The 12,625-nt window shown below is 48.8% G+C and overlaps 1 protein-coding gene across 2 annotated transcripts in view; it reads left to right on the plus strand.

Annotated features, from left to right (window-relative positions):
- Window positions 1-12,625, plus strand: part of ELP1 (elongator acetyltransferase complex subunit 1) — a 112,176-nt gene that overhangs the window by 39,549 nt on the left and 60,002 nt on the right. For both annotated transcript variants that reach the window (XM_077817961.1, XM_077817963.1), the window contains exons 14-15: window positions 4,738-4,908; window positions 9,293-9,399. In XM_077817961.1, coding sequence (XP_077674087.1) covers window positions 4,738-4,908; window positions 9,293-9,399 — 278 coding nt within the window. The remainder of the gene's footprint in view (window positions 1-4,737; window positions 4,909-9,292; window positions 9,400-12,625) is intronic.

Below are 12,625 nucleotides of genomic sequence, written 5' to 3' on the forward strand. Positions count from 1 at the left end.
GGTATCTCCCCATTGAGGGACTGACCCTATTTTCCCATCAGACTGATAAGCTTCACAGTTGCAAGGACTCCAAGGCTACGCTGAAGTTTTGGGGTTTATACTCCACTCTCTAAAAAGCAGTTCTGCCATCAGTCATTCCACTGTTACCAGCCCTTTACACCGTCACAACCTGTCCAGACTAGGAGGAAAAGGAAGAGTCATAGGAGGAGACTACCACCTCCTCATTTCTCATCTGCAGTGAGCTTGTCCAGACAGCCTGGAAATGCAAAGCAGTCTGGTTCTTTTGTTGAAGACAGCTTATCAGTTTGCCTTACACCAGTTTCTCCTGTTCCTGTTTTTTCCAATAGGTTATTTGAACTTTTAAGCGCCTGGACCCATACTAACACAGATTGGAGGGTCCTAAACACTGTGGAATACCCTTCAATGTATTTCTGTTCCCTGCCCCTAATCCCCTTCATCCATCCCTTTACAGAGGCCACTCTCACAGGAGGTCCTCCTTTGGGAAGTTCAGTTTCTCCTCCTGTTAGGAACCATAGAGAAGATCCCTCATCTCCACAGAGGGAAAGGATTTTATTCATGCTGTTTCATAGAATCACAGAATATCAGGGTTGGAAGAGACCTCAGGAGGTCATCTAGTCCAACCTCCTGCTCAGAGCAGGACTAATTCCCAATTTTTGCCCCAGATCCGTAAATGGCCCCCTCAAGGATTGAACTCACAACCCTGGGTTTAGCAAGCCTAATGCTCAAACCACTGAGCTATCCCTCTCCCCTTCCTAATTTCAAAGGCAAAAGGAGCGCTCAGACCCATCTGAGAGAGCTGAACGAATACAAAAGGAATTTTGCATGGTCACCCTAGCATCCATTATCCTCTCCTTGGATCCCAGTGACTAGTATGCTGCCCTTGACTTGAGGGATTCATATTTCCGTGTGTCCATCCATCAAAGCCACAGGAGATTGCTCAGATTTATGGTCAGTTTACATTCCTGACTGTTGGCCGATCCACGGCCCTGGGAGTGTTCACAAAATGCATGGTGGTCTGCATTCCTAAGGAAAACAGGAGTTCTGCTTTTTTCCATACCTGTACCACGGGTTGGTGAGAGATCAGTCCAAGAACCAGGTAGAATTCGGGGGGGAATGTTGATCAGTGAGGAAAAGTCAGTCTTCTCCCCCCACTCAAAGAATAGAGTTTATAGGTGTGGTCTTGGATCCTATGGTAGCTGGGGCTTTCTTCCTATAAACCAGAGTCCAGACTGTCAGCCATCACATTAAACGTAAAGGCCCATCCAACCATGGCTGTAAGCAACTGCCTTCGACTTCTGTGGCACATGGCCTCATGTACGTATGGGGTTCAGCATGCCAGTCTTCATCTAAGGAAGTTGCAGAGCTGACTGAGCTCAGTGTACTCCCCAATATGTGACTGGACACGTTGGTCCGAGTGCCCACAACAGCCTTAGCCTCTTTGGACTCGTGGCTGGACCCAGCTAACGTATGCGTGGGAGTTCCCTTCGTTCTCCCACAACCCATACTGACTCTGGTTACAGACGCTTCTGCCCTAGGTTGGGGAGCGCACCTGGGGAATCTATAGACTAACGGTCCCTGGTATGGCCAAGATTTAGCTCTCCACATAAACATGAGGGAGTTGAGAACCATTCATCTAGCTCAGGGGTGGGCAAACTTTTTGGCCTGCGGGCCACATCTGGGTATGGAAATTGTATGGTGGGCCATGAATGCTCACGAAATTGGGGGTTGGAGTGTGGAAGGGGGTGAGGGCTCTAGCTGCGGGGGTGGGCTCTGGGGTAGGACTGGGCATGGGGGGTGGGGATGCAGGAGGGTGCTCCTGGCTGGGACTGAGGGGTTCAGAGGGCAGGAGGGGGATGAGGGCTGGGGCAGGTGGTTGGGGCATAGTGGGGATCAGGGGTGCAGGCTCTGAGCGGCACTTACCTCAAGCAGCTCCCAGAAGCAGGGAGACGTGACCAGGTGGCTCTGCGCACTGCCCCATCTGCAAGCACTGCCCCTGCAGCTCCCATTGGCTGTGCTTCCTGGCCAATGGGAGCTGTGGGGGTGGTGCTTGGGGCAGGGGTAGCGTGCGGAGCCCTCTGGCTGCCCTCTACTCATAGGAGCTGGAGGGGGGACATGCTGCTGCTTGCGGGAACCATGCAGAGTGGGGCAAGCCCTTGACACTGCTCCTTGGCTGGAGTGCTGGAGCTGGGTAAGCCCTGGACCCCACTCCCCGGCGGGAGCTTGAGAGCTGGATTAAAACATCTGAAGGGCTGGATGCAGCCCCTGGGCCATAGTTTGCCTATTCCTGATCTTGCTTATCACGCTTTCCTCCTCCATATCAAGGGAAGGAATTTGCTGTGTTGTCTGTAAGAACTAGTAGAGATGTTCTACATGAACAGATGGGGAGGGGCCCTATCATGTCTTTTATGCCAAGAGTAGATACACCTTTGGGCGTTTGGAACACAGAGATTCACCTCAAAGCCTCCTGCCATCCGGTTGTCCAGAACATTCCAGCAGACCACTTGAGCAGGTCTTTGCTAGTCATCATAAGTGGTCTCTCCAGCCTGATATGGTCAGACTCCTATTTTAAGCCCGAGGTTTCCTCACATAGATCTCTTTGTAACTCAGCTCATCACAATAAAGCTTTAGCAGTTTTGTTCAAGAGCAGGTCACAGTCCAGTGTCTCTGACAGACGCATTCCTGTTGCCCTGGAAAGACCAAATTCATGTATGCTTACCCTCCGGTTCCACTCCTCCCCTGGGTATTAAAAGTCGAGCAGGATTATACTCGCATGATCCTCCCAGCACTGGCGTGGCCTTGCCAGCATTGGTTTTCCGCTCTGCTCAGTCTCTCAGTCAGGACTCCATTGACATTGCCTCCAGAGGCAGCAGACCTGTTTCACAGGACCATGGTCACCTTCTTTGTCCCGTGCCAATTACTTTTCATCGTAACCATGGAGCATGCAGGCTGTAACGCCCCAGGAGGAAGTCTCTTCAAACGATCTTCTTGGTATATTTACCTGTTAAAGTGGAAATGATTCTCCCTGTGGTCTCAACAAAAGGGGTTTCTCCAGGTTCTCCGGGTTCCTATACAGCAGGGGTCCCCAATGTGGTGCCCGCAGGCGCAGTGGCATCCGCTGGAGCATTTGTGTGTGCCCGCAGGATACTGTGCTGCCAAAATGCCGACGCTGAGCGCGGCCGGCAGAGAACCGCCTGCCGAAATGCCGCCGAGAAGCGTCAACGTTTCTCGGCGGCATTACGGCAGCGGCGCTTCTTTCCGCTGCCGATTCTCGGCGGCATGGCAGCGGTGGGGTGTCTGGCACCCGCCACAGTCCTCTGGGAATAGGAATGTGCTCTTCCCACAGAAAGGTTGGGGACCACTGCTATACAGCATATTCTGGACTGTTCTTCCTGAAACAGCAAAGTCTTTCTGTTAGTTCCATCAGGGCTCACCTAGCAGCTATCTCTGCTTTCTACCCTCCAATTGCTAATTGCTCCTTTTTTTCTAGTCTGAAGTCCCTCCGATTCTTGAAGAGTCTGGCCTGGTTATCATTCCCAAGTAGAGGATTGTATCGCTCCTTTAGATTTAAATCTGATGTTAACAAGGTCTGCCCTTTGAACCGCTGGCTACCTGTTTGTCGCTTCATCTTTCAACAAAAGTACCTTTTTTGGTGGCAATTACCGCCGCAAGGCGAGTAGGAAAATTTCAAGCCCTGGTATCTGACCCACCGTATATATTTTTTAAAAGGATACTTTTAAGAGTATATTTATGTCCATATCTTAAGTTTCTGATCAAAGTGACATCAAGTGAGAAACTAATCAGGCAATATACTTACCAGCCTTCTTTCCTAAGCCTTGTGCCCATATATTGGATGTCAGGAGAGCATTAGCTTTTCACTTGGACAGAACTAGATCATTTTCATAGCTGTTTATGGCAGTCGTGGACAGGTTGAAGGGTACTCCAGCCTCAACTCAGAGAATCTTGTCATGGATTTCCTGTTTGTGCTATCACATTGCCAGTGTGACTCTGCCAAGTAGCATGGTAGCACACTTAATGAGAGAGCACACAGCTTCTGAAGTTTATCTAACTCAGGTGCCTATACAGGACATTTATATAGCTGCAACTTGGTCATCCGTACATATATTAGCATCTCATTATGCCATATCTCAATGTTCTAGATACAATGCCAGGTTTGGAGGTGTAGTTGTACAATCCCTGGTCAGACAGACTCCAACCCCACCTCTGAATTCATCACTTGAATTCACCAAATGTGCATCACTTGAAGTGGAATGGATATGCACAATCACTCAGAGAAGAAAAATGGCAATAACCTGTTCTGTAACTCTTGTTCAAGATGCGCTGCACATGTCCATTCCATGTCCCATCCCCCTACCCTGTATAGCACTGTCTGCCAAGTAAGAAGGAGCTATGGGGAGTCAGGGGTGGCTCTGCCCTTTATGCTATCGCTCAGCAGCACAAGGTGGCAGAGGGCACATGCATTGTTCCAACAGGTACTGCTAAGGGAAAAATCTCCAATGCCGCATGCTGGGCGCACCAAACCCTGAAGCGGAATGAACATGTGCAACACGTTTGGAAAAACAACAGTTACAGAACAGTTTAGTAACCTTTTCTATCCCCTTGCTGACCGGAGTGCCAGGGTCGCCCTCTTCTCCAGGAAGCGATGGTGGGTGTGACTGGCACACTGACTCTCAATTTCTCTCTCTTTCAATCGTGCAGAGTTGAGGTGTGCGGCGGCAGCAAGCAGGTGAACCCACTAGCGTTCCGGCTTTTCACTTGGCTGCAGGACGACACCTTCTTGGCAGTCAGCCAGGGGCAGCTTGCCACGCACTCCGTCATCCACCATCTGACAGGAGGTCCTGAGGCAGAGGGAGGGTGCCTACATCTCCGGTACTGGAAAGGAGCTTTACGCTCCTTGTGCTGCTTATGAAAACTTTCACGCGATTCTAGAAATGAATAAAGGCCTCTAAGCTGTCACGGGATAAGAGGGAAGGTGCTCTCATGGATTGGTAACTGGTTAAAAGATAGGAAACGAAGGGTAGGAATAAATGGTCAGTTTTCAGAATGGAGAGAGGTAAATAGTGGTGTCCCCCAGTGGTCTCTGTTGGCACCAGTCCTGTTCAACATATTCATAAATGATCTTGAAAAAGGGGTAACAGTGAAGCAGCAAAATTCGCAGATGATACAAAACTGCTCAAGATAGTTAAATCCCAAGGAGACTGCGAAGAGCTACAAAAGGATTTCACAAAACTGTGTGACTAGGCAACAAAATGGCAGATGAAATTCAGTGTTGATAAATGCAAAGTAATGCACATTGGAAAACATAATCCCAACTATACATATAAAATGATGGGGTCCAAATTAGCTGTTACCACTCAAGAAAGAGATCTTGGAGTCGTGGATAGTTCTCTGAAAACATCCACTCAATGTGCAGCAGCAGTCAAAACAGCTCACAGAATGTTGGGAATCATCAAGAAAGGGATAGATAATAAGATATAAAATATCATATTGCATTGAAATAAACCCATGGTACGCCCACATCTTGAATACTGTGTGCAGATGTGTTCGACCCATCTCGAAAAAGATATATTGGAATTGGAAAAGGTTCAGCAAAGGGCAACAAAAATAGGGGTATGAAATGGCTGCCATATGAGGAGAGATTAATAAGACTGGGACTTTTCAGTTTGGAAAAGAGACGACTAAGGGGGGATATGATCGAGGTCTACAAAATCATGACTGGTGTGGAGAAAGTAAATAAGGAAGTGTTATTTAGTCCTCATAACACAAGAACTAGGGGAAACCCAATGAAATTAATAGGCAACAGGTTTAAAACAAACGAAAGGAAATGTTTTTTCACACAATGCATAGTCAACCTGTGGAAGTCCTTGCCAGAGGATGTTGTGAAGGCCAAGACTATAATAGGGTTCAAAAAAGAACTAGATCAATTCATGGAGGATAGGTCCATCAATGGCTATTAGCCAAGATGGGCAGGGATGGTGCCCCTAGCTTCTGTTTGCCAGAAGCTGGGAATGGGCAATGGGATAGATCACTTGATGATTGCCTGTTCTGTTCATTCCCTCTGGGGCACCTGGCATTGGCCACCGTTGGAAGACAGGGTACTGGGCTAGATGGACCTTTAGTCTGACCCAGTCTGGCCCTTCTTTATGTCCTTATGTTCTAGGGGCCAGGGATGGGCTTGTGGTACACGTGCTTGCTGGCTCCTGCTGGTGAGCCAGTGCATCCTGTAAACTCTGGGTGCTATTAGGCTCCTCCCTGCAGTTGTCTTGTGGCTGAATTTCTGAATCATGGGGATTTCTTAGCAAAAGGTGTCACATCAGATTGGATACTTGTGTGCTGCAGCGACAGGAGTGCTGGAAATGGCTCTGTAATACAAGAGTCCATGTGGGGCTTCTGCCCATAGGCCAGCACATTACTGGGGTCTCGACAGAGATGCTGTTGAATGAGCATGGGGCACAAGGTGGTGTCATGCATCTCCCAGGGGAGTTCCCACTGGGTCAGGGCCAGACCCGTTTGGGGCACAGATACAAGAAGCTAAATAGGGGACTTGGCTCTTCAGGGATGCCAGTTCAGCATCTCCCCTCAGCCCTGAGCTTTACCCCACTCTGGGAATAGCCAAGAGATCTTCCATTGCTGCCACACCCAGCTGGTAAAAAGAAAAGGAGGACTTTTGGCACCTTAGAGACTAACAAATTTATTTGAGCATAAGCTTTCGTGAGCTACAGCTCACTTCATCTTTTCATGTTCTCTGTGTATATAAATCTCCCCACTGTATTTTCCACTGAATGCGTCCGATGAAGTGAGCTGTAGCTCACGAAAGCTCATGCTCAAATAAATTGGTTAGTCTCTAAGGTGCCACAAGTCCTCCTTTTCTTTTTGCAGATTCAGACTAACACGGCTGCTACTCTGAAACCCAGCTGGTAGTTTGTAATGGATTCTGTGGCCTGTCCAAGTGACTTGAGCAGGGGTCCCCAACGTGGTGCCCGTGGGTGCAGTGGTGCCTGCCGGAGCAGTTGTGTGCACCCGCAAGACACCATGCCACCGCCGAGCGAGGCCGGCGGAGAACCACCTGCCGAAATGCCGCCGAGAAGAGTTGCCATTTCTTGGCGGCATTTCTGCGGGGACACTTCTTTCCGCTGCCGCTTCTTGGCGGCATGTCAGCAGCGGGGTGTCTGGCGCCTGCCACAGTCTTCTGGGAATAGGAATGTGCTATTCCCACAGAAAGGATGGGGACCACTGGACTTGAGAGTCCCCACTGCTCATGCCAGGGAGGCAGCTGAGCCACCCGAATTAACTTTACCACTTGGGAGCAGTAAAATGCAGTGGCTGCTTGATCCGAATATCTGCTGCTTTTCTGAGTATCTGTACCTATGGGTGCTCCACCATAGGAGTACCTGTGCACGCTCAACCCGAGAATGCAAAGCAGTGTCTGGGGCCTATGCTTGCACAAAGCAGCACCTCATGCCTCCTAACAAGGGCATATAAGGACCAGCCGCCATGCAGTTCCTTCTCAACTGCCTGCAGCTTAAGACAGCGCGATTGCGCATCCAGCTGATTCTACAGCTTCCAGCCTTTTCTCAGTATTCCATTAGTCTTTCAATTTCTCTATTTCTTAGTTATTTTGTTCTAATTAGTTTATTTTATAGTAGTGATTAGACGGGAGCTAATCCCTTCTCTCCTCTTTTACTTTGGCTTGCCACCTCCTGGGTTATGCCAAAGACCTTGGGGTTTAAGCCCCGCCAGACCTGCCACAGGTCTTTTCCCCATAGTGACATGCTGCCTTGGACATGCCCACATCCTGTCTACAGGTAAGGTACATACGGGCAGATCATGGAAGGATAGGGGAGCTAGATTCAAGGTCCTTCTAATGCAGCAATCTCTAGCCCCAGTGGGGTCTGCTTCCTCCTGTTACATCTGCTAAAAATCATGGCCTGAACAGAGAGACTGGGATGCAACCCCCCTGCAGCGTGACAGCACACTCCACCAGAGCTCTGTCTACTTCTGTAGCTCTACTGAGGGATATTCCTGTATAAGAAATTTGTAGTGCTGCGACTTGGTCTTCCATCCATACCTTTGCCAAGCATTATGCTGCTATTCCTCCTTCCAGGGATGATACTGCCTTTGGTGTCTCAGTCCTCCAAACCATCTTAGACTTGCCTCCTGAGCACCCACCTCTCATTGAATTACTTCTTGGGAGTCTCTGATGGGGGAGCACTCATAGGGACATATACCCAGAGAGCTTACTTAACTTACAGTAAGTTGAGTTTTTCAAGGTGTTTTGTCCCTGCGGGTGCTCCACCTCCTGTCTTCCTCCCCCTCAGCTGTGGAGGCTCTGCTTCACAGTCAAGAAGGAACCAGTTGGTAATAGGTCTGTGCCTCCTTACATGCCCTCGTGTGGGGACACAAGGTGCTGCTTTGCACAAGCGCGGGACCTTGGCCACTGCTTTGCATTCTCCATTTGAGAGCGCCCAGGTGCATTGTTAAGCACCTGTAGGGACGAAACATCTCAGAAAACTCAAGCTACTATAAAAGTTAGTAATGACTCCTTTTGACCAATGAGAGGATTATAGCTGCAACCCCCTCTGCCTCCCCAGCATGCTCCAGGCGCCTCTCAGTGAGCCCCAGGTACCTTGCTGGGAAAGCTCCATGTTTTGTAGTGGTGCCCATTGCCTGCTGATGGGGTTAGCCTGAGTTCTCTTCCTAGTAAAGCTCCTAGATTCAAAGGGTATTGGGTTGAAGCATGGGCAGACACACCCACGTGTGTTGTAGATATCCATTTCTTTGGGGGCCCACTAAAACCTGGCAGTGCCCAACATGTTGCAGTCCTGTGACGTAGACAGGTCTGAACCATGTTTGAGTTGTGCCTGACTGTGCAAGAGCTGTGGGCTTTGCAGGCTCTCTGGCCATCTGGGAAGGGGGGTTACACATGCCCATGATGAGAGTGAGTCCTTTAGTGCACCATGATCAGTGAAGTGTTGCTGGCAGGCACGTGTCCCAAGCCAGTGGGGGACTGGGGCCAGGACTTTTACTCTTCTTCACAGTATTAATTGAATTGGTGCACGTTTAACATCCCTCTGCAGAGAGCAGTTATGGAGACTAACGTGTTATCTATCCATTCACCTCCAACTAGCACTACCAGAAACAGCGTCTGCTCGCCTCTCCCTTCCCTCCCCATTCAACGTAGAGGCGTGTGTGGTGCACCGGATGCATATCCACTGTAGCGTTGTAACATTCTCTCTGGTGTAACTTTTTCTAGTTTGTCTGTGCCTGTGGATGGGGATGTGATCAGCCTGTGCTATAATCCGAAGACCAGCGCAGTGGCTCTGCAGCTAGCTGATGGGCGGATACTGAAGTACCTCTCTGGTGAGTGTAAGATCCCCGTCAAGATGGCTGATTTGCGAACTGATTACTGTCGTGGAACTGTCCTGAGGTTTAACTAGCCAGTTAGAGTATAAGAACGTGCATGGACTTGCATGTCCATGATGATGCTTTTCGCATTACTTGGCTCTTTGGACTTCGTTAAAGTACTGATTTGTATCTGAATGTATCTAATTTTTGAAGAAAAGAATAGCCATAGCTGTGTTTTGAAATGAAAGGCCAAGCTCAGTGGCTTTCGAAAGACCGATGTGGTATTGGGGACTCAGTGACTTTTGCCTCTTTATCCCTAATGTAACAAATGTTCGACTGAGCCCATAGACCCCACCACCCTCTCCCAGCTGCTGTCATGGATCTGCAGGGATTATGCTGTGCCCCAGATGTTAAATAGTCCCTTGGAGGAACCCCTTCCTTCAGTGTGCCAGACCCCTAAGGGGTCCCACTCTCCCTTCAGGGTAGGCCCCGGAGCATCACCACCTCCGAGACTGAGCCCCTGGGCTCCAGCACTCCTGTTCACGTTATGAGCTCTGCCCAGAAAGTCCAACTGAGAGAGACTCCTGGTAGAGACCTGTACACTCTTCAGGGATCAATGAACCTCCTCAAGTATTTGCAGTGACACCAGGCAGCCTTTTCCATACAGATAGGGCCAGCCTTAGGGCCAGGCAAACGGGGCCCACACCCAGAGCACCGTAGCCAGGGGGGCGCCACAAGGGGCTCGGGCTTCCCCTGGCTGGCTGTGGTCAGACTCCTCTCTTCTCCAGTCCCTCCCCTGCGCTGGGTCGGCGGGCTTCTCCCTGTCCCCTCACTCACTCCTCAGCTGAGGGCTCCGGCTCTGCCCCAGCCCAGCCGTTTGGTCTCAGGCTTGGGGCAGGAGGAGCAAAACTTTCACGTGAGTGAGGGAATTGGGGGCCAAGCAGGAAGGGAGCAGGGACTTAAAGTGACAGTGCTCTCACGGTCTCTCTGACTTCCCTAACACACACACACACACAAGCTCTCACACCCACATACTCTCTGCCTCTCACAGTCCCCGAACACAGATTGACTGACACTCACACACACACTCTCACTCTCTCTGTCTCTGTCTCTCTCGTGTATTATTATTATTGTTGTTATTACTGCTTGGTACTTCCTGTAAAAATGCTCATGGTGAGCCAGGAGGGCTGAGGGCTATGGCAAGATGCAGCCCCCACGTGACAGTGTGAAGCCTGCCTTGATGTGCAGGCCAACCGCCAGGCACCACAAGCCACTGCAGCAGCACAGAAGTAAGTGTGACAATACACCATATTCCATGCCACCCTTACTTCTGCCCTTCTGCTCACAGTGGCCTAGGAATTTGCTAGTTGTAGCAGTTACTCATTGTGATGTTATCTGATTAAAACATGACCATGTTGATCATTGTTGCAACCACTGTTATATATTTGCAGCAAATCTTGTACAAAACGTGGCATGTAAGATGTCTATGAAAAGGCTATGATTTGCTGAATATGTTTATGCTATTTGTATGCATGTATCATTTTTGTATTTGAAGTTATGAGTATTGGCTCTATACCTGTATTTCAAATGTTTGCTCCTGGGGTAACGCCCACAAGGTAGTTAGCCAGCACATCTTAAAGAGACTAGTCAAAGTAAGTGGCTCATCTAGGGACACTTAACTCACAATGGACCATGGGAGACGTCGATATACATTGAATGGGCTTTCCTGTGGACATTCCATATGAGGTATAGATAATGGCCTGGAGGTGGTGGTGGGAGCTCAGGGAGCCATAGGAGCCAGGGGTGATGATGGGAGGGGAAGGGGGGCGCCAAAATACAAGTTTGCCCAGGGCACCATTTTCACTAAGGCTGGCCCTGCAAAGAGTAGTGTTTGGTATTCAACTGAAACATGGCATCGGAAGTCCTTAGATTAGCACAGAGCAATAACAGTTAAGACCTAGGAGTACTTGTGGCACCTTAGAGACTAACGAATTTATTTGAGCATGAGCTTTCGTGAGCTACAGCTCACTTCATCAGATGCATACCGTGGAAACTGCAGCAGACTCTATATATACACAGAGAATATGAAACAATACCTCCTCCCACCCCACTGTCCTGCTGGTAATAGCTTATCTAAAAGCCATTTCCAGCTCAAATCCAGGTTTTCTCACCCTCCACCCCCCCACACAAATTCACTCTCCTGCTGGTGATAGCCCATCCAAAGTGACAACTCTTTACACAATGTGCATGATAATGAAGTTAGGCCATTTCCTGCACAAATCCAGGTTCTCTCACTCCCTCACCCCCCTCCAAAAACCCACCCCCATACACACACAAACTCACTCTCCTGCTGGTAATAGCTCATCCAAACTGGCCACTCTCCAAGTTTAAATCCAAGTTAAACCAGAACATCGGGGGGGGGGGGGTAGGAAAAAACAAGAGGAAATAGGCTACCTTGCATAATGACTTAGCCACTCCCAGTCTCTATTTAAGCCTAAATTAATAGTATCCAATTTGCAAATGAATTCCAATTCAGCAGTTTCTCGCTGGAGTCTGGATTTGAAGTTTTTTTGTTTTAAGATAGCGACCTTCATGTCTGTGATTGCGTGACCAGAGAGATTGAAGTGTTCTCCGACTGGTTTATGAATGTTATAATTCTTGACATCTGATTTGTGTCCATTTATTCTTTTACGTAGAGACTGTCCAGTTTGACCAATGTACATGGACAGTCTCTACGTAAAAGAATAAATGGACACAAATCAGATGTCAAGAATTATAACATTCATAAACCAGTCGGAGAACACTTCAATCTCTCTGGTCACGCAATCACAGACATGAAGGTCGCTATCTTAAAACAAAAAAACTTCAAATCCAGACTCCAGCGAGAAACTGCTGAATTGGAATTCATTTGCAAATTGGATACTATTAATTTAGGCTTAAATAGAGACTGGGAGTGGCTAAGTCATTATGCAAGGTAGCCTATTTCCTCTTGTTTTTTCCTACCCCCCCCCCCCCGATGTTCTGGTTTAACTTGGATTTAAACTTGGAGAGTGGCCAGTTTGGATGAGCTATTACCAGCAGGAGAGTGAGTTTGTGTGTGTATGGGGGTGGGTTTTTGGAGGGGGGTGAGGGAGTGAGAGAACCTGGATTTGTGCAGGAAATGGCCTAACTTCATTATCATGCACATTGTGTAAAGAGTTGTCACTTTGGATGGGCTATCACCAGCAGGAGAGTGAATTTG

Source organism: Eretmochelys imbricata, chromosome 5 (genome assembly GCF_965152235.1).
Source record: "Eretmochelys imbricata isolate rEreImb1 chromosome 5, rEreImb1.hap1, whole genome shotgun sequence".
Taxonomy (NCBI): Eukaryota; Metazoa; Chordata; order Testudines; family Cheloniidae; genus Eretmochelys; species Eretmochelys imbricata.